Genomic DNA, 25367 nt, shown 5'->3' on the forward strand with positions numbered 1-25367 from the left:
TGGCGCCGTCCCGTTCGCGCCGAAGACGACGCACGGCCCGACCCTTATGTCTGGCCTCCTTCTTGGCCGACTGAAGTTCGGACCCAAGCCAGGAGACCTCGTCAACTAGCTTGGCCTCCTGGTCGGCCGATTGCTGAAGTTGGTCGGCCAACATCGCCCTCTCCGCTTCGGCCGCCGCCGACCTCTCCTTGTAAGCGGCCCGAACGTTGTCGAACCTTCGGTACCCGGCCTCCAGTTCCGACATCGTGAAGATCAGCTGCCGATTGAAAAGGCTTCGTCAGAATCGCATAACAAGGAAAATTTCTAAGGAAAAGTTTCTAAGGAAAAGAAAAAATGATGCGAAGCTTACCTCAACCATGGTCGGGTAGAACCGCGACAGCATCTCGGTCACCTGCCGAGATCGCAGCGACTCTACGTCGGCTGGGAGGAGGATCCCCTGGCACAACCTCCTCGCAAGGTTGTGGTCGGCCAACGCCGACGCTCCTTCGGGGTAATGCGCGCTGGGAGGCGCAGATCGGCTCCCCGACCTTGTCTCGTCTGCAGGGTCCATCGGGGCTTTCCCCCGATCAGCTGCCTCGACCGACGGACCGGCAGCGAGGGGACGCTTGAGGTCGACCCGGCGCCCCCCGTTGCGCCAACGGACGCCGTCGGACGATGTTCGATTTCCCGAACGTCATCCGGCTCCACCCGCACCGGCGAAGCCGTCGATGTTCCTTCGGCCGCCTCCTCGGCCGGTCTCTCCTCCGTGTGAACCGTCGGAGCCGCGAGGGCTATTACAGGCTCCGACTGGTCGGTCGCCGACGCCTCGACGGTCGGCGCCGCAGGAGCAGATTTCTTTTGGGGGCGCGAAGGACCGGCCCCCGATGCTGGCCTCTTCCTCGTTGCGAACCGCCGAATCTCGACGTCAATCGGCCGCATCCTTGGAGGTGTCCCTGCAATACCGACAAGAATGTTAAAAACCGGATCAAGAGCCGAACGAAAAGAAAGACCGGGGGATCGGGCGATACCTATTCGGGGGACCAGACTCAAGCCGGCGTCATAGAGAGCTTGTTCGGTAACAAGCTCCCTCTGCTTCGGGACCGACATGTCTTTCAGTCGGTGGAAGTCCTCCCGGTCGTCCGCCTCCACCCGGCTGTTGTCGTTGGCCTCGGTTCGGGGCACACCCCAGCGGGAAGGGAAGCCCCAAGGAGAAGAGGAGGAAACAAAGAAAAATTGGTTCTTCCACCCATGAATGGACGATGGAAGACCAGTGATGAAGGCAAGACCCTTCCGGGGGTTGAAGAGCCACCACCCTCGGGCTTTAAGGTGGGGTCGGAGCACAAAGAATGCCCGGAAGAGTGAAACGCGAGGGTTGGTCGGCAAGAGCTGACACAACAGCATAAAGGAAATGATGAGACGGATGGAGTTCGGCGCCAGTTGCGCCGGACAGAGTCCGTAATAATCTAATAAATTTCGGACGAACTCCGGAATTGGAAGCCGAAGACCCGCGCGAAGGTCTTCGACGTACAGCGCCAGGTCGCCGGGCGGAGGGCTGTTAACCCGACCGCCGGCCCCTGGAGCGGAGAGCCGAAACTGCTCCGGGATGCGGTATTGCTCCCGAAGCCGATCGACATTCGACCCCGAAAGCGAGGAGGCCTCATCTTCCGGAGCCGATCGGGAGTCGTCGGTCGGGTTCCCCGACCGAGCTCCCTGAGTCGGTTTCCTGGTCATTGCACCGGAATCGAACGAAGAAGAAGAAGAAAAGAGAAGAAGAGGAAGAAGAAGAAGATGGGACCACGAACCAGATGAATCCCTCCGGAAGCAAGAAAGCTCTGCCTGCGACGACCGAGAGATCGCCCGGACAGAGTTTCTCCAGCAAAATGGCAAATGTGGGTCATGGGTCCGGAAGGTCCTATATATATAGGGCCGACCGACGGCCGAGATGCTTCCGCTCCGACCGAAGGCCCGCGGATGCACGACGCGTGGCGCCCGTCGGTTGGCGGAGTATTCGGCGCGCCCCGTCCTGGGACGGCCGCACCGCCCACATTAAATGCCGGAGGGGGCGCCGGCCAACCACCTCGACACGCGGCGCGCGGGGCGCGGTTTCGCATTTACGCGCCCGTGCCGATTCGCGTTCCCGATGGGACGCCTGACAGCGGCCCACACTCCCGCGATCGGCGCCGAATATCCGGCCACCTGACGTCGTATCGTCCGTCGCCCGATCTTCTGACACCGACGCAACGTCTGACGACGACAAGACGCGACGTCTGACACCGACTAGACGTCCGGATCGCTTGGTATTTATGAGGCGTCTGACGTCGGACCAGCCGGCGATACGGTTGGATCCATGCGTACGACAAATCCACTCCCAGTCGTCCAGGATTGCCGCCCGAATGAAGGCATCAGCCAGCTCACCATCCGACTTAGGAGTGGAGGGGGGCAACTGTTGGGGGATACCCACCGACCGACCGCCCGACCGACTGGCGGCCCGACCGACTTCTGCCCCGACCGACCGATTGACGGTCGGAGCGATCGACTGACGGACGCCACTACCGGCCATTCAACGGTCCATCGCCGACCGGGTATATGTCGGGCGTATCCTTCCCGACCGATTGAACCCAGAGGTCTGATGGCCGACTCACATGAAACTCGCCGACCGACGGAGGAATCCGACGCCACTCTGCTGGCCACCGACCTAGGGTCGGCCGACTCCTCCGATCACCGTACAGCCGCCAGACCTTGTCAGCTTTGACAGCGACATGCGGCACGGCTACCTAGGGGCATTGCCCCGCCGAGAGCATTGTCAACCCTGGTGATTTGACAGCCGCACGGCGACGTGACATTTTCACGGCGACTCTGACAGTCCACAGTGAGTTGGCAGATCCTCACTTGTCCGCGCCATTAATGACGGCGCCATACCGTGCTCCACTATATAAACCAGGGAAGGCAACAGTGCAAAAGGATCCGCTCCGTCTCTCCCGAAAACGCAGGCTCGCTCCTCTCCCTCCCTTTCTCTCTCTCGATCGAGCTCTCTGTCTACATTTCACTGTTGTCCAGTCACCTCTCTGACTTGACCGTCGAAGGGTCCCCGCCGGAGCCGCCTCCGGTCAGAATGGACTTCTCGGTTTTGCAGGTGCATGCTTCCCGACGATCGGGCGACGAGGCGATTGGCTGCAACAAGTTCTAAATTAGGGAAGAACTAGATTACTGGAGAAATAAACGAGAGAGAGGGTTGGAATTATTGGATTAGTTCTAAATTGTAATTCGTTCTCATGTCCAAGCAAGAGCAATATTCTAGCAAAACCTTCTTCTTACCATTCACCCAAATGCCAATGCGATTTGTCCTCTTAATTTTTTCAAATATTCCTTTCCTCGCTTATATTAATCAATCATCAATCTTTTTTGGCAGATGCAATCTACCTCAAGATTGTCGCACCTAAGAGGAGTCATCTAGGATTAAAGTATCTCAAATCAGTTGACTTAATCTTAGTGTTTTAATCTTACCACAAATCAGCTAAGATATCTTAAGACATGACTCTACAAGGAGGTTAGAGAGTGACGATTCCGGCAAGATTTATCAGCTTATTTAACAGAAAGATAACTGTATAGGATTTTGTGTTATGCATCCAGCTAAAATTAGATAGTGAAATGTATATTGTCAAACATTAAGAGGATATTTTGGTGAGTTCCAAGATAGTGAGATTAGTTTGTCACGTCGTAGAGAAGGAATCTCCAACGTAAGATTCTAGGTGAGCCTACCAAAAAGCTTGGCCTTAAGGAGAGGCTGTGGTCTATCCCATGCTTAGGACCACCAAAAGGCTAAGAAGCAGCAGCAGCAGCGGCAGCAATGAAGGGCAGCCTCTTTCATAAGCTAGAGGTAGGCCTCCCTGCCGGCGAAGTGTGGGAGGTCTACGGCACGCTACGACTGGCCCAACTAGTCGTCGAATTGCTCCCGCACGTCCTCCAAAAGGTCGACGTTATCGAAGGGGATGGTGGCGTCGGTACCGTTTTGCACCTCACTTTCCCTCCTGGTGAGCCATCGTAACAACATTAGATCTCAATTTTCATGTACAGCTTCTGACAAGAAACATGAGCAATCTCTCTCTTTTTTCATATAATTATATATGCTCTGCTTGTGAGTTCATGTAGGGTGCACTAGAGTAATTGAGTTGGTCATAAAATTGCTAAATTTCCCTTCTTTTGATCCGGGGAATACTGCTGTAGCTTGGAGGCTATGTAGGCACGGGGGATTATAGAAGTTCTGATTCGCAGTTTTTTATTTTTTGCCTTCTCTCTTTCTAAATTCAGGTTGTATCTTTCCATGAAAGAATGATTCACTGATCTTTTTATTTTTTGCGACATCAACCGTTGGATCGCATCTTGCACGGCTTGTAAAGCACTTCAATTCCTTTCTTTTTTAATTGTGTGCATAGATCTTGAAGCAGATATTGCGCAATCCAATGTTTAGCATCTCAAAAAAAGGTACAACCAGAACCACTCTTTCCAGAGCAATATACTCAATCCAAGAAGCTTGGGATAGTCCTAGTCCGTTCATTTTTTATGACTAGTAGTTGCAAATATACCTAAAAAAGGATTGAGCTTGCAAAGCTCCATTAGGGTTTCATATAATTCTTCAGTTACGGTAATTGATACATTATCCTGAAAAATGTATAAGTGACTTCCTAATAGCCTATGTTTCTGGCATTATTTGTATTTCTATAGAGCAAATAAATCCTGTGGCGTCCTAATTAATAACTAACTTTTTTGATGAAAGTAAAGGGCGCGTTTGGTTAGCCATTAAAAAAAAATATTTTTTTTATTTTTTAATTTTTAAAAATAAAAATTAAAAAGCAATGTTTGATAACGTTACAGGAGAAAAAAAAGTAAAAATCAAAATAATCAAAATATTACTTTATATACAAATAAAATTTTTTTTTTTTAAAATTTACTTTTTTTACTGCCGCACATCTAAAACGCCAAATCAAAAAGTAAAGAGCCCGAACCCTTCTCCCTCATCGAGCTCTTCACCTCTCCATTCCCTTCTTCCTCCCTTTCTAAACTCTTCTCTTCATCGAGCTTTCACCTGCCATCCTCAAACGTTACTTTTTGCTTTATAACAACGTAGTTACCAACATATTTTTTATTTTTTTATTTTTACTCAATAGTAAAAATTAAAAAAATAAAAAATATTTTTTAAAAATAAAAAATCAAAAAGTGTAACCAAACGCACCCTTCGTGGTACCGAATGATTGATATAACCTACAAAAGCTCTCATTCTCTTAATAAATTTCATTATTTTATCTACCTGGCATACATTTAGTTTTGTTATCTTGATAGGGTTTGGTAATCTTCTCCCAAAAAATTTGGTTGATCAACGATTTTTTTTTCTTATATTCTCAAAAAAAAAAAAAAAATGCTCTGCTTGTCAGGAATTCCTGGCGTACAATTTTCCAAAGAGAAGTTCGTCAAAATTGACAATGAGAAACGTGTGAAGGAAGCACTGGTGGTTGAAGGAGGATTTCTAGAGTTAGGCTTTCGCTCAGTCTTATATCGACTTGAGATCATTGAGAAAGATAGCAATTCCTCCATCATCAAATCGGCCATCGAATATGAAATTGATGAAGAGCATGCGGCCAATGCTTCTTTTGTCACCACTGCACCCTTGGCAACCATAGCTGAGACCATTCCAAATATCTCACTGAGAAGAAAACTAGTGACATGAACTCTTGAATTCATGGTTGGCTCAAGCAATGAACTATGAACTGGTGGGCTTGCTAAATCAGTGAGCAAGTTATGCCATACGATGAAATGAAAAGTAAAGTGTTCAATAATGCAGAACATTAACTGCATCTTTTACTATGAGATTACGAACCTTTGTTTTCTTTCACCCCTACTGAAATGAAACAAGAGTTACTGCCCCTATGCTCAGAAAGGAAAAAAAAAAAAAACTCCATTCTAACAATCTATGTATATGGAGTTTGATTTACTTTCCATGCTTCCCAATGAAGCTACCTCTGTACCTATATCTGCATAACGTGCTCTCCTGTTTGGTAATGTGTGACAAGACCAAGTGGTGCCTAGCTTTGCTCTGTTATCTAGCACCTGAAAATGAAACAGTATGAGAAAATGGATCTTTGATTGGGCAGAGAACTTAGGGGACTTGCTTGCCACATCCTAAAGGATGATGTGATTTGTGTTTTTCTCTTCTATTTTTGATGCATTCCGATAATATCTTCACTCAAGACTATATATATGTATATATCTCATATGAATTTCTAAATTAGGGAAGAACTAATTATCTAGAAGAACTAGATTACTGGAGAAATAAACCAGAGAGGAGAGTTGGAATTATTGGGTTAGTTCTAAATTAAAATTCTTTTCAAGTCAATGTCATGTTCGAGCAAGAGCAATTCTAGCAAACCTTCTTCTTAATGTTCACCCAAATGCCAATGTGATTTTTCCTCATAATTTTTTCAAATAGTCCTTTCCTCACTTATATTAATCAATTATCAATCTTTTTTGGCAAATGCAATCTACCTCAAGATTGTCGCACATAAGAGGAGTCACCGAGGATTTACTATAGTTCGAACACAAGGTTTATTTTACAAGTTTGTCATTGCTATACAAAATTAATTATATATGTATGAAGTGGGCAACCATTGTGTTGATGATAGCCTCTTTATATATATATATATATATATATATTTCTCTTTGATTTCTTTGAAATCAATGAGGCATTCATCAACACATTTAATTTCCCGCTGGAAAAAAAAAAGAAAAAGACTCCTTGATTTCTACTTTTCTTTTGTTCTTCAAGGTGCTATTTTTAAAATCAATCCTTGTCCATCGAGAATAAGGACATATACATCAAGAATAAAAGCAAAATATATCTGGTATGCATCCGAATGAAGACTTATATACCATACTAAAGGGCAATCTACATGACTCCCAGCACATCACGTGTTGAGCTCCGACAGTGCTTATTTTTTCCTACAAATTCTTCATGTGCTCTTATAGATGCACACCTCCTCGTCGCATCCCTTGCCACCCTCTCCATCGGTTTCCACCCTCGTGCATCAAGAAATAGGAGATGATGATCAAGAGCTTTGTCCTTGACTCTTATAATATGCCCAAGTCTAATAAGGTTTGAGGAATGTGTACCAAATGTAGACAACTGTCATAAAGTCAGTGGGAAGATTGGGAAGCTCCATGATATTTAGTTTAAGCTTGAGAACTGCCCTAACTTGTTTACCAGAGCTCTAAGCCAAGGAGTCACAGCTTTAACAGCATCTTGAATCATGGCATATTTGAACATTGTGAAAGTCTTCGATGCTTCTTTATATAAGCAATGCTTCCACTAAAATGCTTATAACACTACATGTAATTCAATAGTCAAGGCAGTGATCATATCATGTAGCAGAATTTGAAGAATCTAACAAGATACCTTTTGCATTGAAGCTTCTGCCTTTTATCTCTCTCCTTGATTTTTATATTGACTTGCATATAGTTTTGAAATACTTTTGCATGATAATGTACTAGGCTTGCATTGGTAATGCTCCTCTGATTGTGGTGCATTCCGAAAATTTGAACTCGGGCAATATCACAGGATAGGTCTCCCCACCCTCTCTCTCTCTCTCTCAAACAAATAAAAAAAAAATACTTAAATAATTCATTAAGCAAAATCTTTATATAATACAACATTTTGTAATGAGTTTGCATAAAACTAACAAAGGTTAGATGAGTCGAGCATAGCGTGAAATATGTAATAAGACATTTTGTAATGAATTGGTCTACTAGCTAGTCACTGCTGCTGAACCAATATTGGCAGATTCCACAACTCTATACTGGTTGATTGAGCGGCAAATGTTATACATCTACATATAAAATTTCTTGGTTAAATCATTCTATAGTTCAAATTTGGACTAGGTTCATTTAAAGGTAAAACAATGAATGTTATAGTTATTAGCCATTATAGTTAAAATTAACAGACACTAATACAAAAAAAAAAAAAAAAAAAATCATTTTTAGATCATATCATTGTTGATCACATTTTATTTTTAGCTACAAGGAAAATAAAATTTAAAATTTTATTCATAGAAATAGCTTTCAAGATTAATGATTCTAATTTTCATTTTTTTTCTATTATATTATAGCTTTTACAGTAGGATAGTAATCAAATAACAATCATTTTTCATTATAATGTTGTTAATACAGTTTATCCTAAGCGGAGCTTTATATCAAAATTATATCCATTTTTAGTTGGGCTTCAGCTTGGGCCTATTTAAAATTTGATATTTTCGATATTCAAATCCAGCCCATGATCAATTCTAGTCATTAAGATTTAACTTTGCAAGTTAGCTTAGATAAATGATGTCATCTTGTTACCCATATAATATTTTTTGTTATCTTGGAAAGAGTTCACACAGGCAGTCACAAGGAATAGAGCCTATTTCGCATCTTTCTGCCCTCTCTCTCTCTTTTTTTTTTTTTTCTCTCTTTTTGTTGAAAATAGCTACGTTAAGTAGCTCTAGAATAAATATAATCATGTGGATCACACATGATCAAAACATAGAATGAGTAAAAATCTCAGCCACGATGTCCAAAGAATATGATCAGTATGATTAGCCATAAAACTACCATCCAATCAGCTGCATTATTATCTTTTCTATATATGCAAATAAGACACCAAAAGCATCATGCAATGAGCCTCCAAGTATATGCTAGCAAGTATGATCACCTTTAGGAGCTCAACGAAGAAAACAACAAGGCATCGCTATCCTAAAATCCCTTTTTAATGCTCTCTATCTATAATCAAGATGGTAACAACATACACTATGCCTTCTAAGTAGCCCTCAACTTAGCCTGAAGCGTGGATGCATCAAAAAATAAACCCAACACCATTATGATGATCTCTTTCATTTTTTTTGATATAAGCGGACAATCACACCACTCTGATTGAGTACAGTCCATAAGATCAGAATACAAAAGATTCTACATGATCGATGTGTTAGAAAATCGGATAGCAGCATGTGTAGATTTTAAAAATTTTAAAAACAGACAGCGAAAAATAAAACGGGTTAAATCTTTAACCTCACATACTAGATACCAGATCTAAACCTACCCAAGCTCAAGAAAGCACATATTATCAATCTGAAATTTAGAAAAATTTTATGAGATCAGATCTCATTATCTTTGTGCGGATAGAAATTCATCGTTATTGATGATCTCGGATTCGTAGAAGTTGAGCCGCACACATGTCCGACCTCTACAGATATCCATTGAGATCGATCTCGAATTTTTCTTCTCTATGAGATTTTTCTTTTCAAGAAGAATCTTGATCTTGAAGACCTTGATCAACTCTTTGATCTTAACTGCGAGATCAACTCATTGATCTGCAGCCTTCTTCTTCTTCTCCTCGATCTTTGATCTCTAAGTCACTAGAACTTCTTCTAGGCATGTGGAAGAGAGAGCACTCAACTTTTGAGCTGGAAAGGAAGAAAATGATGAGAGGAGGCTGGAGATGGAGAGAGGAGAGGTTTTTGTTGATCCAAAATTCATTCTATGAAATTTTAGAGACACCCTTTTATATATAGACACTGTCCTGACACATATTAGGAACCAATCAACTTAAAATATAGATTCTTATCTCATAAGAATCTTCTACCTTTTAAATCTGATTTATGTCAAATAAAATCAGATATAAATGATAATTAATCAGCCCTTTTAAGTATGTACAACAGCATCCATGGAATACATGTCGGTGGTTGGCCCCCACAAAGGGATCTCTAGCCAAAAGAATGGGGCGGGGATCCCACTCTCTCTCCTCATGCCATGACATATAAGAGGGGTGGGTCCTCTAGGATATGACGTCCAATAATTTTTTTTAAAAAAAGATGCGCCACATATTCTTCTATCTATTCCACACGCATACTTAGAGATAATTAGGAGATAAAGAAGAGATAATGTTAGAATAATTATGCCAACTAATTGACTTAATTAAATCCTCTTGAGCTCACAATTAAGAGTCCAATTAAATTAAATAAATTTAGGTTAGGTTCAAGGCTATGGACTTGATCAAATCAAAGTCCGAGAAGAATTAGGTTTAACCGTGTACTAGCATGATTCTCATAAACTTAATAAGATTTCAATAAATTTAACCCAATTGAAACTTCATAAGTCCAATTGATAAATTCGAGATTAAATTCTTAATATTGACCCCATAATTTTATTCTATCTGGTAGTGAGATATATTATGATCTCTATCATAATATCATCGAAACTCTTTTCGATGGATTGAAACATTTTCAATTCTACCATTCGAGAGCCATGATCATCAAGATGACGTCGATGAGTCTCACAATCTACCAGTGACACCTAGCAATATGTAGTGGCAATCCAGTAGAATGAAAGTACGAACCTAGGTGCAGTTATCATATGATTCAGTCCTTCTATTGTGAGTTCTGACTTAACGGAGGTCATGGAAAGCTCGTCAGACCCCATCATCAATCATATGCTAGATTGGCTCGACTCGAGTTATTTGTGAATCCTGTGAAAATTTTTTCTAGTATCACACTTTAGTCAAAGACTTTCTGAACTCAGTCTCACAAATCGCAAAGACTTCTCCTTTTCTACCAAGGTCGATAGATCCATCTAGATGCATCCCACTCCAAACAGCGAATTGAACTACTAAAGCCAACATACATAGCAAGGACCAAATGGCTAGGATCAAGGAACGTACAGTCAAACCCAGTAGCCTCACTGCGAATAGTCAATAACACCGCAGGTCAAATAACCACTCACACCACTACAGCATCGAGAAGACCACTGACGAGTGAGTAGATATCTATGTGGTTCTCGTGTTGATCACGCTCAGTGCAAGTTATTCTCTAACAACCACCTACACCTTCATCCAGTGTCTCTACACCGCAGATCTGAGACTCATCTATCCATAAGGAGGTGAACCGTGCACCAATCTCAAATGGATTGATCACTGTCCTCTATGACGATCCTTTGATCGAGAGCATTTAGAAATTAACCACTAATTAATATATATCTCAAATTCTTAACTCTTTAAGAATATACAAAAATTATCTTTGTTAATTTTTAGGATAAATCATGGACACAAAAATATGATTGAAAAGAAAAAGTTCTTTATTGATAATAAAAAATTATAATACAAGTATAGGCCCAAGAATTATATAATGTGTCAGCCAACAATTGGCTTCTAGGAACAAATCTAACACGATGGGCACATCTCACCCTAATTCCAAGTACAATTTTCGAAATACTCTACAACAAAAGAAGTGATCCAATCTGCCACGATGTTTGCCTCTCGAAAAATATATCAGACAGACACCATGGTTGAAAGATGAAGGGCAGTCCAAATATTATGGAGAAGTAGACGGGCCTTCAGCTACTTCGTGTTGTTCAGGATCTAATGATAATGGTAGCAGAATTTTTCTCTATGAAAATTCTCTACACTCGTAGCTCTTATCTGGTACAAATAATATCCGTCCATGCGATATGAAGCTCAGCTCCTGGGATAGAGGGCTCAAAAAGATACACCTCATGCGCCAATAACCTAGCATCTGGGCCATGGATGGCAAAGTTTGCATTGCTTCTACATCCTTGATATTACCATCAAAATTGATCTTAACAAACTCCAAGAGAAGGGGCGCCCGGGATATGAAAATTATCCTCCGGTTCCTGCAGGAGTAACAAGGGAGTCCTAGGAATCAGAAGTTTCAAAGGGCAAGCTGGTAGTGTCGAAATTACTGTACTCCACAATCAAGCAGATGGCTTTAGAAATGGATGGGCCTTCAGCTGTTTCATATTGTCTATCCAGTCGATAACCGTGGCAGAGTCTCCTCTGAAAATCCTCTCTATGCATAGCTCTTGCTGGCACAGATAATGTCCATCTATATGGCATGAATCTTAGCTTTAGGAATAGAGAGCTCAAAAAGATATGCACCTCCCACGCCAACAACCTGACATCCGGATTCAGATGGCAAAGCCTGCACAGCCACTATCATCCTTGACATTACCATCAAAATTAGTTTTAACAAACTTCAAAAAAGAGTTCTAGGATATGAAAATTATCCTCTAGGCGCTGCAAGAAAGTAAAAAATTTCAAAAATCAGGGTGTCAAGAAAGAGCTGGCAGCGTCGAAATGATTATACTCTATAATTAAATAGATGACTCTCTTCAACACCTGCATTATCTCGAAGATTAAGTTGTTTCTGGTAAGTCATACGTGGTAGCTGATATAAGGTCTCCAAGCTTTCTGTTGGAGCTATTTAAAATTTCTATGGCCCATGATCAGATAGGCGATGTCTGTAATTTTATCCGTACAGCATTTTTATTAGCCTAGAAAGAGAGCTCGTGCGGACGGTCGCAGGGAGTAGGTCGATTGCACTTCTTTCCACCCTCCCTCCTCCCCAGAACCAGAAGCTATCACACGCTCCAAGACTTGCCAAGCTCCCCAGTCTCGCTGCGGCCGATACGCCTGCCGGAAAATCTCTCTCCGACGAGAATGGCTGGAAAGCCCCCCTTCCTTTCCACCTGCTCTCTCCAGCGCTCTCTCCTCACGCTCGCCTTCCTAACCCTCATCTCCTTTACCTTCCTCTCCCTCCGATCCCTCCGCTCTCCCCCCCAGTACGCGTCCGACCTCTCCTCTTCCTCCAAATCCTCTCCCGGAGTCCTCCTCGGTGGATACCCCGGCGCCGGCGACGCCTCGGACCTCCCATCGTGGTCGTCGATCTACAACTCGCCGGAGGTCTTTCGGAGGAACTACGCCGAGATGGAGCGGAAATTTAAGGTCTTTATATACCCAGACGGAGATCCCAATACCTATTACCAGACCCCGAGGAAGCTCACGGGGAAGTACGCGAGCGAAGGGTACTTCTTCCAGAACATCCGGGAGAGCCGGTTCCTCACCGATGATCCCGATCAGGCGGACCTCTTCTTCATTCCCATTTCCCCTCACAAGATGAGAGGGAAGGTAGGGTTCTTGAAGTTTACCTCCTTTCTTTCCTTTTGTTATAATTTTTGCAATTTTCGCAGTTTGTACAACTTAAATCTTGGATTTCGTCATTCTTTGCCCACCCTCCTCCTAGTATTTGTTGAGTTCTATGTATGCCTATCCTTGTCTATCATCTGGGTAATTTGATCTAGTAGATTTGATAAGGCTTTCTAGTCGTTATTTGCTTCAAGAAAATCCAAAAACTTGGCAGGTCAAGCCAAGAAGATGGGCAAGAAAGTGATGAGTTACTGTTCTTTTATTAGTGCTTCATTCTTGGACTCGAATTGTGAAGAAGTCTTGAAGGTGGAAATTTGAGAGGTATATGAGCAAGGCTTGGTTTACTGAAGTTCTCATGCTTACCGGAGGGATGGGTTTTGGAGAGACTTGTATCTTGATGGCTTAGCAAGCTGTGGGGTTTGGACTATCACCTGGTGACAATAGATCAGTTGGCAGTAATAGGTCATTGCATCTGGAAGGCGGACTCATTCATTGGTACTTCCGGTGGATATAGATCAACTTTGAGTTCTTTCTTTGGCCTTTGTTGATTTTCCAAGAAAGCTCTCAGGTATCACATCACTGGAAGATGATAATTACACAACATAATATCAATATGCTTCTAGATAATCATACACAATCGAACATCTTACAGATTGCATGTTTGCTTCTAGAGAATCATACAGAATTGAACATTGTAGAGATTGCACTTTAAGTTGGATTTGTTCTCATTTGCTCCCTCTTAGACTCTTAGACTGATGCTGGTTATGATTATAAGGGATTTAAGTTTGAAGAAATTCTTCAGATAATTTCATAGGCTCACCTGTGTGATAAGAAATTTTCACAACTTCTCTAACAGATGGAAATTGAGAATTTATGAAGATGATTGCAAATATTTGAAGGCATGATGGTCAGGGCTAGGTTCTAATCTTTTGATGCCTACACCTTGAATTTTGGAACTTGGATCCAAGAACCCACTGCCTTATTTCAAAAAACTTACAAGAAAGAGGAGTTCCTTCCAATGGTAGTAAAAAAAATCTTTCTGCTTTCCTCTGTTGATCAATATCTTTTCTTGACAAATGGTGATGATTTATCAGGAACTTACTACCAAAATATGATTAAAAATGGCCATTAGAGGAGAACCTTGAGACCTCTTCAAGAGAATCTAATGGACTTTGAAGTAGTTGATGTCTTGTAAAAAGATCTTGACCCCCAGTTTATGATGTTCCTGAGGGCCTGTTAGGAGCTAGTGGATTTTTTCCTCTGTAGCTTAGACAAATGCTAACTCTAAGTGCCCAACCATATCATACCATATCTGTGCTACAGGTTAACACAGCTTTTCAAAGTTAAACTTTGGTTAACCTATGCTTAAACACCTCAAACAACCTTTCTTTTTTTTAATTGTTGTTGTTGTCGTCGTCGTCGTTGTCGTTATCATTGTCATTGTTGTTGTTGTCATCAACATTCTTTTTTTGTCATCATTTTCATTGCTGTCATCGTTATCATCATCAGGCAATTTTGCTTTTTAAAAAAAAATCATTTCATTCCATTTTTTGCAAAAAACATGCCTATTTTTAATTTCTTTTTCCTACAGAAATTGGTCCATTTTGGACTTTACTGGTCCATTTCTGCAATTACCTTCATGCTAACATAGAAACAGTCTCACATGTGTGCCAATTACTACAACGTGTATCTATAAGCTAAATGTCTGCATTATTTGAGGGTGGGGCCATAATGGTCCAACAAAATTCAAATCGAACCATTTCTGCAAAAAAGAAATAGGTGGCCCTTTTTTTTTGCCAAAAAAATTCCTATCATCATCATCATCATCAAGGTCAATCGGTCATCACTGTATAGAACACTATTTTAAGCTTTTCTGTATATGACTCATAACTTGTTTTATTATTGGAGGCTGTGGTCTGTGGTATGGTCCCTTAGTGCACTTTCACCACAGTTCAAGTCAAACATGCTTTGGACACAACTCTGCAAGCATTGGCTTGAAGATCTTCTGAAAGAGGGAAAAGAAGGGGCAAAAAGAAAAAAGAAGCAGGAAGAACCAGAATTGATCTCAGCAAAAAATGCTGTAACACCTATTCTCAGTGTGCTTTTATGCCCAAACTTGGTCTAACATAAATCAAAAGAATGTTATGTAGTCTTTCTCTTTCTGACCCCTCAATTGTGATTAGAAGATAAAAATACTAATGGTCAGTTATAGGAGTAGTGGATTGGCCAGTGTAGCACTGGCCATGTTTCACTCTTCTGCCTCTTTCATCTCCATTTCTGTTTTTTACTCTTTTTTCCTTTTTTTTTTTTTTGCTTCCCATCTGATCTGAACCAAAAAAGATTGATACCCCTCCTTATGTTCATAAACTAGAAAAGAGATGCGAGCTCATTTTTGTGTTCCAAAAACTTCAGAATTTGATCCTAGTACTTGCATCACTTTCTTGGTTGATTGGTACATGTTGTGGAGTCCATAACTTAAGATACAAATTTATTACTACAGAAGAGGACCATGATTGATCTCTTACTCACTTGTTTCTCCTGAGGACACCTATAAGTTACAGAATTAGTCCCTAAAGCAGGATTATCATGAAAAGGACCCTGGGAGCACCCTACTAGTAAAAGAGAAAAATCGACAAATGGAAAAGATGAAGCTAACCCTAGGCTACGACAGAAGTTATTCCATGACACACTCCATGAAGAAAGGTGATAGGTTCAAGGCCCTACCATATGCCACAGTTTTGTAAGGGAGAAAGCAAGAAGTCAACCCATGAAGCCTAGGAGGCATTGATTATGTGATCCCAAGTAAAATGGGCCATGTTAGATGTGTATCAATTAATAGGTTATGTGAATCAGAGAAGATGACCCTTCATTGACAATTTTCTTGACATGTTTTGTGAAGAATACTGATCATCATTTTTTGGTTCCATGATTTATTTATTCCTGTGAGAGTATGCTTAAAGACAACCTTCCATATGAATGAAGAATAAAATATGCTTCCTTTGTCATAGATCACACAGGCAATTGTATATGGTCTTCGCTGGATGTATTACCTAGGTCTCTGAGAGACTTAGTTTTCACTGATGTATCAGGATGCCTCCACTCAAGGTGTATTTGAGTAGGAGTCTTCTGCGTTACCCAAAAAATGAAAAGAATAATATGAAGTTATAGAAGACCATTTCTAGGCCTGTATTTCCACTTCAGTCTTCCATCAATTAGCTACAAATTTTATGTTTTTATTGTTATGGTTGGTTTTTGATGGTTGGATGTACTCTTTAAGGGTGATCATAAGTGGTAAGGTTCTCCTTTTCTTCTCTTCCTTTTCTTTAAAATACCTAGACAGATTTGATTGGTCATTGATGATTATGTAATTATCCAAAACTGAAAAGGTTGACATGTGTATATAAAGTTTGAGAGGTCATAAGCAAAATTCCCAGAAAAACTTGGAGTGCATCTCTGAAATTCAAACTTTCCTTCTTTAATGATTCTTTAACTACCTATGCATCAATGTTCTATTGTCACTAATCTATGAGAGCAACTACCCCCAACGAGGCTCTCTGAAAAAGAAAAAAACACCCCAGAACAAGGGAGCAGAAGGATTTCCAGAAAGGCAGAAATCATAGTTTGTTTCATGTGTCTGTATTAATGAATAAATAAATATCAATGTTCTTTTAACTACTAAAATCACATTTAAAGTTCACAGGACTTATTGGATGCCTTTACATTTACAACTTTGAAAACTATGTCTCTGTTTCTGATAAAGTCAGCAATGGCAATTGCATTTAACTATTAGCTATATTTTCTCCATAAGTACATTCTTTTTATTATCATTTTACTGTTGGCATTTGCCATTTGCTTTCCAATATATTGTGTAGCGAACATACCATTAGTCATATAGTACAAATTTGCTGGGTTCTTTGTTGATATAAAAGAAAAATTTGTATGTTATCAACAAAGAATCAGTCATATAGTACACCTGCCTTCTGTCTCAACAGGCATTATGTTAGCGTGAAAATGTCCACCACATGCTGGCATTCGTCATAATATCTTGGTGACAACTGATGCTTGTTTTCTCGTCCATGATTATATATGCATATAAAATGCATCCTGTAAGTGAATTTTTATTTTGCTTTAATATGAAAATAATTGTGAATATAATGCCAATTTTAAGGATGGCAGTAAAAAGTGATGTTTCGTAATTTCTAAATGAGAAAAGCTCTTTGAATTTCCATTTGATTGAACTGTTGACATCTTCTTGTATGTAATGTACTTCCAATCATGCAGGGCATATCATACGAGAATATGACCATGATAGTTCAGAATTATGTTGAAGGCTTGATAAGCAAATACCCTTATTGGAACAGGACATTAGGTGCAGATCACTTTGTTGTTACTTGCCATGATGTTGGTGTGAGGGCATTTGAAGGGCTTCCATTTCTTATAAAGAATTCCATCCGAGTTGTCTGTTCACCAAGCTATGATGTTGGATATATCCCACACAAAGATGTTGCTCTTCCTCAAGTACTGCAGCCATTTGCTCTTCCAGCAGGAGGAAATGATATTGAGAACAGGTTTAGATAGGACTTGATTGTTTTCCTTTTCTCTCTGGCATAGAAACATTTACTTGAAACCTTCCATGCTCAATAACAATTGTACTTTACCGGCGATGGGGCTCTTTATATTTTCTTTTCTATAAATGTTAATTTAATTCTCAGTAGGAAATATCTTATCTAAATCATGTGAGCAGGTCATAAAAGATTTTCTATATTTGATTGGACAATTTTTATATAAAATCAACCAATTGCCTGTCCCTCTTTGTATGTCTTTGCTAATCCCACAAGCTATGCCATTGTATTCATCAGTTCTATGATGCCTTGATGATTGATGGTTGTGCTCCAGAGGACCTTCACGTTAGAAAAATGATTGGAAAAAAAGAGGAGGACAATGGTGCTAAGTGAATATTTGTTTCACTCAACAATGGGAACGTATCTCTTCTTAAGGATTGCATATATTCTGTCTCCAGATAATTCATAAGTAGAAGCTGGTGAACTCAACTGAAATAGACTCTAAACTACAACTTTTACATTCAGAGCTCAGTGCTAGTTTAATTTCCATAAGCTGAAAAAGAATCTGATCCAATGCTGGTGAAGAGTATATTGATTTCATGAAGCCTTTTTGTCTGGCAATCTGAAGTCATTTTTTGGAAATGAAATATCTCTGCCTTTATAGCTTCCATTATGTGATTAGGGTGGTCTATTGTCTTGTGTCTGTCAGTTCATTATTTTTGTTACTCTGAGCATGTCCTTATAATTTCCGACAGTGTCCTCACAGATTTATTTAGTTATGTATGTCATTTCTGTTGTAAGCTGGTGTTTTTTTTTATTTATTTATATATATATATATATATATTAATGGAGCCTTCTCTGATTATATAGCTTCCACAATGTACATGTCATTGAATAAAACCTTTTCATGTCTTTTGGTTCTTCTGTTATGCATTCTGAGAATGTATGTGCAGTTTCACCATGTTGTTGTAGAATTTAATATCTAATAATTTTTTTTTAAGTGGTCATCAGGACAATACTTGGATTTTGGGCTGGTCATCGGAATTCTAAGATAAGAGTTACTTTAGCACGTGTATGGGAGAATGACACAGAGCTTAGCATCAGCAATAATCGCATAAGCAGAGCTATTGGAGAGTTGGTATATCAAAAGCAGTTTTACAGGACTAAGTTCTGCATTTGTCCAGGTGGCTCCCAAGTTAATAGTGCTCGCATAGCTGACTCCATTCACTATGGATGTATTCCTGGTCAGAGCCCCATCTTTAAATGTCTTTCTCAGTAGTAATTTATATATATACTCACAGGGAAGTTTTATCATGGCGATGGGACTAGTTCTCTTGAAGTAAATATGTTTTTAAATTATGCTGCTACTCATAATTTTCTTACTTCCAGTTGCAATTTGCTGACAAGTGCTCATATTTTCTTTCTTTTCAGTAATTTTGTCTAATTACTATGACTTGCCATTCAATGACATCCTTGACTGGCATAAGTTTTCTCTCGTTCTCAAGGAGAGTGATGTCTACCAGCTGAAGTCTATTCTCAAGACCGTATCTCATGAAGAATTTATTGCATTACATAAGTCTTTAGTTGAGGTAAGATACTATGTGCTATGCATAATTTGTGGTCATCAAGATTTGTTACTTGTTTGACTTAGTAATTGATTTCATATATAGCTCTTGCATTGCAAATCTCCATTTTTCATTGTATTATCACGCCTCAGTCTTTTATTGGTTCTCTAGTAGGCTAATTGTGTATATCAAATGCTGACTCATACTCTACTTGATATGGTGTTTTTAATATAATATATTGTTGATAAGAAATAGCAAAGGAGGATTTCTTATTCATTTTGGTATTCTAGGCCATCTGTAGCAAATACTAACTGGTATCCTATTGTGAGGACTAGCGCATCTCGTGCTGTACTTGCACCTGTCAGGGGCTCACTGTATTTGTATCATGTTACAAGGTGTTGACTTATGGTGTGTAGTGGCATGTGAAGGTGTCAGTCTGTCAAAGGATTTAGAAGTAGATTACTAAGATATGCTACCTTTTCTCTCTTTTTTTAAAATAACAATAGCTATAAACATTCTTTAAACAAATAAATGTTGTTTATGACTAATGAATAGAAATCTATGACGACAAAACTTCCTAATATTCATGCTCATGGTTCAAAGTTTGTTTGGAACTTCTGAACAAAAGCCAAATATCTAGTGGACACTAATATACAGAAGTCTATGAGGAGATCCTTACCTGGATTGTTGAGAATACTCTGTGATAGGGGTGATAGGGGCACAGACCCCAGACAATCATTTACGTTAAGTTTTGGCATGACACAAATAGCAGAGACTCGTTATGGAAAACTTCGAACTTAAATTCTTCCAACTAAAATTTGTCATACAAATGGACATCATTATTCATTGTTTAACTTGTTGGAAATATTATTGGGAAACAATGTAGATTCCTTCCTACATTCCACAAAGCATCTAGAAGTATCTAATGTGATTTCAAGTAATTTGATTTGAATACTACACTAGTATAAGCCATTAAAAAGTACAAGATTATTGGCAACTGATAATATGGAACTCTCAGTTCTCACAACAAAATTGAAAACTTTAACCATACTTCATATTAATGGCAACTACAAATGCTAGATACATTCCATTTGTTTCCTGAATTTATAGCTAATATGTTATCAGGTTCAAAAACACTTCGAGTGGCATTCACCTCCAGTTCCTTATGATGCATTCCACATGGTAATGTACGAGCTTTGGCTACGACACCATGTCATCAAGTACTAGACTACAGATTTCTGTATGTTGGCTTTTTGTACCAGGCTTGGTTAGGGATTAGTTGAGAAGAGGACTAGTCCCTTCAATATGTACAGCTTCAAATGTGTAAGAATATATAAAAATTTTGTTCTTCATCCACTTGCATTTGGATAGATCAGTTAAATGAGGCAGCGATGTAAGCTGGTGCAATGTCGATTAGGCGGCCATCTATGCCCTAAGCTGTGTTTCATGGTGTCACGGATAGCATTTAACCATCTAATTTGAGTGCGATAATCAGGAGTCTTTTTGTCAGCACTCTACTTCAACATGTTTCCCCTTTACAGCATCACAACCACACTTTTGTAATTTTATGATGACGAATTTTTGTAAAATGCAATTTATTTATTTATTTATTTTTCCGTTTCATGTAACTGATGGTTGCAAAGAGCTAGCCTCAAAAGGTATTAATATACTTACCCAAGAAAAAAAGTATTATTATATCCACCAGTTGGAAAGATAGCTTCAACTATGCGAGTAAACTCGCTTGCACATGGTTCCTCGTGCATGTTGATGCTTGGAATGGTAGACAGTTACAATGGGGGTGCTTCTCAAATTATTCATGGAAATAGTTTGTTTCTGAATTTTGTATGTAAATATGATAGTTTTGAGGGATGTAGTCGCAAAAGTCCCTTAATGAAAGTAGAATTTAATGCTGACAGTAAGCAAGCAGGATTAGCTAGCCTGAAATTTCTTCATACAGGACAGGTTGCGACCTGGACATGCAACCTTCGCCCCTATGAATGATTGCGATGATGCTATCCCTCCTTTAAGTTAATCTAAGGGGATACTATTCTAATATTCTTCATTAAAATGTATGATATTTTTCCCAATGTATTTTATTTTTTTTCAGTTTTCTCTGAGAACTCAGAATGTTGCTGCTGAATATGAAAGGGAGATTTAAAACTTACTGCTGAATATGAGGAGGAACTTTGATATGAAAATTTTGTGAAGACTGACTGGTGAATGGAGCAGTGTATAAAATATTGTGGATGTGTAACAGTGTATAAACAGACAAGAAGAGACGGAGATTTTAAATGGCATCATGCTAACATATAAATCTTTTGAAGAGCTCGATGCAGTGTGAATTATATCCTTGGAATCTTTTAAAGGTGCCAGGTTATCAAGATGGTGTGGTCGGGCCTTGGATCAAGTCCTGTATACACCATGTTTTGGGGTGCTTGGTGGAGGGCTATCTTGGTTATGTAGTTTGCTGCCTATAGAGTATAGACCCTTCTTTCAAACAGAAAAGAAAAGAATCGCTTGTAAAACTTGGTCCTAACCCTTATAAAGACTATCCTCCTACCAGACTACCATGTTTCTCTGGCCGGTGGACAGCTCTCTGGTGAACCGTGCACCAGCATAAATAACACCCATAAAAATAATACCGATGGTGACCCCTGAGGTAACTAGTATCTTCGGTCGTCCATTTCTGCTGGAGTATAAATTTCTATGCTCATATATTACCTCTTCATGTCAAACTATATAAATCAATTTCAATTCCCTCAACACATGAGATTTTACGAGGTTTCTCTGGTAATGAAGAGGGTTGTGCCTAGTCTGATAACTCTGTTTTGAGAACTCGTTTGGATGTTGTATCAGCAAAAAGGATGACTACGACATAACCCATTAAACAGATACATTGAACTCTTTCTCAGATGCCCAAAAGGCCAATTTTTTGATGTTTACAGCAAAGAAATTCACATGAGTCAGCTATATATTTGAGAATTACTGGAACATGAAGTAATTATCCAAAATTTTCACTCAGAGAAGCAATACTCTATGACAGCATTCCGAGAGGCCCTTGGGAATGTTGACACCTTGCGTCTAAACTTTGCATGCTCCAAACCATCCTTCGAAGGCACGATGGTCATTTTCTCGAGCGCTCGCAAATTTTTCAACAGAAACTTGACCAGCCAAGCCCAGTCTTGCTCACATCAATGTTCTCCAGTTTAACGGTCTTCAACTGCCGCGTCCTCCTCCTAATTTCTAGCTCTCTTCGCTTTTCTCTGGCCCTACCATATCCTTCTCGCATCGACTGCGATGGCTGAAACCGACCAAAATTTTCAATGTAAAACAATTCTTGTCAGCTAATTAATTGTGAAGAAAAAGGATTCGAAAGATAAAACCATGCATGTAAGCTTACAAGAAGAACAAATTAACTTACCATGACGCTTACTGCAAGGGTTTCCAGATATGGGCAGCTCATCAGCAATGGAGCTATGGCTCCAAGACTGTCTTCCCTGTACTCCATAAACAACACCAAATGCTTCACACCTTCTTGCACATTGTCCAGTAGACTCGGCGCTCGCGCGAGATGCTTTAAGAAAAGTGGTAGGATACAGGATTAAATCATTCACCTAAATCATCAAATTTTCTTGATACACACACAAGAAAGAAAGATTTAGGCTCATGGTGTATACCTTGGTGCACCACGACGACAGCGTCAGACTTCTCGCACCGCCGACCATCTGGAAAAGCTTGACCAAACTCTCCTGGCAGTCCCCCTCAGCTTCCCACATCAAGGATGGAGCTCTCAATCCCAAAACCACCTCATCCAAACACGGTAAGTTCTCCAAGCAATGCTCGTCAGCAGCTCTGCCAGCATAATGAAAAGTCTGCAGACGAGGCGCCGAGACCCGGATCCGAACCGGATGGACCCAGTTGCATCTAGATAACACCAAAGTGGCAAGGTTGCGAGCACCATCGATGTCAAGAACGTCCACCCGGCACTCCTCGACGACCAGCTCTTCCAAAAGTGGACAGTTTGAGAAGAGATCTTGGAAGAAGGATCCTTTCAGCGGGGCTATCGACGTCAGATGCAGTACTCTGAGCCCTGGAAGGCCGGGGGCGAAGGCAGCTCGAAGGCGTAGGAGCGAAGCCTCAGCTTCAAGGCGGTGATGGACCCGCAGCGGAAGATGGAATCGGGGAGTCGCATCGTCCGCGATCTCGGAAGGCAGAGGTCGAGTTCTTGGACTCGGCGAGCGACGGCGAAGGCGAGCCAGGAGTCGAGGCGGGGGTCGGGGCCGCCGCCGGAGCCGTCGTCGAGGGAGAGGCGGAACTTGGTGAGGTGGGGGAGGGCGAAGAGGGCGACGGCGGAGTCGACGAAGTCGGCGAAGGCGGCCCGGCGGCCGTGGGTTTTGGGGAAGAGGGAGAGGTCGAGGTCGAGGACGGGGGAGAAGGTCCAGGCGTAGCGCCAGCGCTTGGAGAGGACGGAGGTGGCCACGGCCTCCTTCATGGGGAGGAAGGAAACGATGTGGCCGCAGATGTCATCGGGGAGGCCGCTGATGCGGTCGTACGCTTGTGTGGGTACGATGTGCTTGGTTCTCATGAGGTGCTCGAGATTATTCCTCCAAGAGGGGTATTGATTAAAGCTATTAAGGGGAAAAAATAAAACATTAAGAATCAATCCATGGAGGCCATGGAAGGGGCTTCGGTTTTGTAGGATTGATGATAGGAGAGCCAGATCTGCATACGACTCCTCGGTGGTCTTTTTTGTTACCAAAAAAAAAAAAAAAAAAAAGATTTGAGTCTTGTTGGGGTAGGACTATATTTGGACAAATAATTATTGATTGGATCGGATCGATTCAACCGGTAGATCTATAGAGCAACACGCATGAGGACAAAGACAAAGAGCGTGCTTTTATGTGTGTTGCTTCATGATTGGATTGGTCCATCAATTTAGCGGTGGCTCTGATCCAACTAAAAGTTATATCATTTTTGGCTTAAACTTGTAAGTTTTGAGTATTAAAATATAGAGGGGAAAAAAAAAAAAAAAAGAGAGGGGGGAGGGGGGAATAACTAGATCTGATGGACCACAGGAATAATTCTATTGGGATGGAATCTGTTGTTTGGGCAACTTGATGCTAGCATAATGCCCTTCAGAGGATGTGGTCAGGATTTCGAGCGCACGGGTGGTATTTGACTACTTATAATGGTTTTTTGAATCGAGTTCAACAGATTTTGACTAGATTTTTCATTTGTTTTGTTTTGACCAAGGATGCTTGCTTTCCTACAGGTGTGTCTGCATGGTCCTGACACAAGCCGGCACTTGGTTGGAATTAGTCAAAAGAGACAAAGAGGGATTAACAACTGATGCAAGAAATCTTCAACAGTGAATCGGTTTTAACTTTTCTTGAAAAAGTGATCAAGACATGAAAGAAATCAATTTTAGGACTCCAGTCCATATCTAGTATCCCATGCTTAAATTTTGGCTTCCTAATTTCTCTTGATTCTTTAGGCTTTGGAGTAGCACTACTATTAGCCAATACATGACCATCGAGTGATAACAAAATTTAAAAAGACAATAATCTCAGACAATAAACATATGGTGACGATCATTGATATGTTTTTTGAATTGTCTTTGTTTCTCTCATTTTCCTTCCTTGTAGATGAGAAAAGTACTTCGAACAGTTATTTATGTCACTATGAAATTTTAGGATATTATTGTAAGTTCAATTAGTCATTCAAAATCAAAAAGAAAAATAATAACATATATGATCAAAAGGAGACATAAACATCAAAAATGGGTAAATGAGATAATAAAGTTTAATCCATACCTATTTATGTCCTTTTAGTGGAGCCTCAAATTAATAACTAAAGTATATTTACAAATATGGTTCTCCTATTCAAACATCTCCTTTTGATATGAAAAAGTAATGGGAAAAGGAAACTCCAATCTAATCTATTTCCTAAAATATGGTTTGTCTAATGGATTCTATTTCCTCTCAGAATATGATAAATCTAATTGGCTATCAATGTTAACCTTCCTTTTCATAAATTCCAACCAATTGAGAGAGGATTGCTCTCACAATATACGTAATGGTGGACAGAAGATGCGATTAGGAACTTCAAAAATCCTCACACTTGAATTTAAAATGTATACAGTCTAACTAGCATTATATGACCAAATCAAGTTTGGGAAGTGGTGAATCATTGTTCAGTAATGGTAAATTCGTTGTTTTTGAAATTGACTAAAAGATTTTATTC

At 40.5% G+C, this 25367-nt stretch overlaps 3 protein-coding genes across 4 annotated transcripts; 2 read left to right on the forward strand and 1 right to left on the reverse strand.

Moving 5' to 3' along the window:
- Window positions 1-3774: 3774 nt before the first annotated feature.
- Window positions 3775-5901, forward strand: LOC105037005 (norbelladine synthase). The gene is made up of 2 exons (XM_073255530.1): window positions 3775-4010; window positions 5409-5901. The coding sequence occupies exons 1-2, from the start codon at window positions 3827-3829 to the stop codon at window positions 5699-5701; spliced, it is 477 nt and encodes a 158-aa protein (XP_073111631.1). The 5' UTR covers window positions 3775-3826; the 3' UTR covers window positions 5702-5901.
- Window positions 5902-12368: 6467 nt separating this feature from the next.
- On the forward strand, window positions 12369-21359 carry LOC105034866 (probable glycosyltransferase At5g03795). 2 transcript variants are annotated; one of them, XM_019847121.3, is made up of 5 exons: window positions 12369-12979; window positions 17279-17565; window positions 18571-18803; window positions 18991-19148; window positions 21232-21359. In XM_019847121.3, the coding sequence occupies exons 1-5, from the start codon at window positions 12512-12514 to the stop codon at window positions 21280-21282; spliced, it is 1197 nt and encodes a 398-aa protein (XP_019702680.1). In that variant the 5' UTR covers window positions 12369-12511; the 3' UTR covers window positions 21283-21359. The 2 variants fall into 2 exon arrangements, with proteins under 2 accessions (XP_019702680.1, XP_010908484.1); XM_010910182.3 differs by lacking the exon at window positions 21232-21359 and adding an exon at window positions 20250-20752 and having other exon boundaries at window positions 12370-12979.
- Window positions 21360-22037: 678 nt separating this feature from the next.
- On the reverse strand, window positions 22038-23886 carry LOC105034868 (F-box protein At4g09920). The gene is given in 5 exon segments (XM_010910183.4): window positions 22038-22296; window positions 22299-22425; window positions 22546-22698; window positions 22802-23226; window positions 23229-23886. Coding segments are annotated over 5 exon segments (1344 nt in total). The 5' UTR covers window positions 23710-23886; the 3' UTR covers window positions 22038-22138.
- Window positions 23887-25367: the final 1481 nt, after the last annotated feature.

The sequence above is a fragment of the Elaeis guineensis genome, chromosome 4, assembly GCF_000442705.2.
Source record: "Elaeis guineensis isolate ETL-2024a chromosome 4, EG11, whole genome shotgun sequence".
Lineage (NCBI taxonomy): Eukaryota > Viridiplantae > Streptophyta > Magnoliopsida > Arecales > Arecaceae > Elaeis > Elaeis guineensis.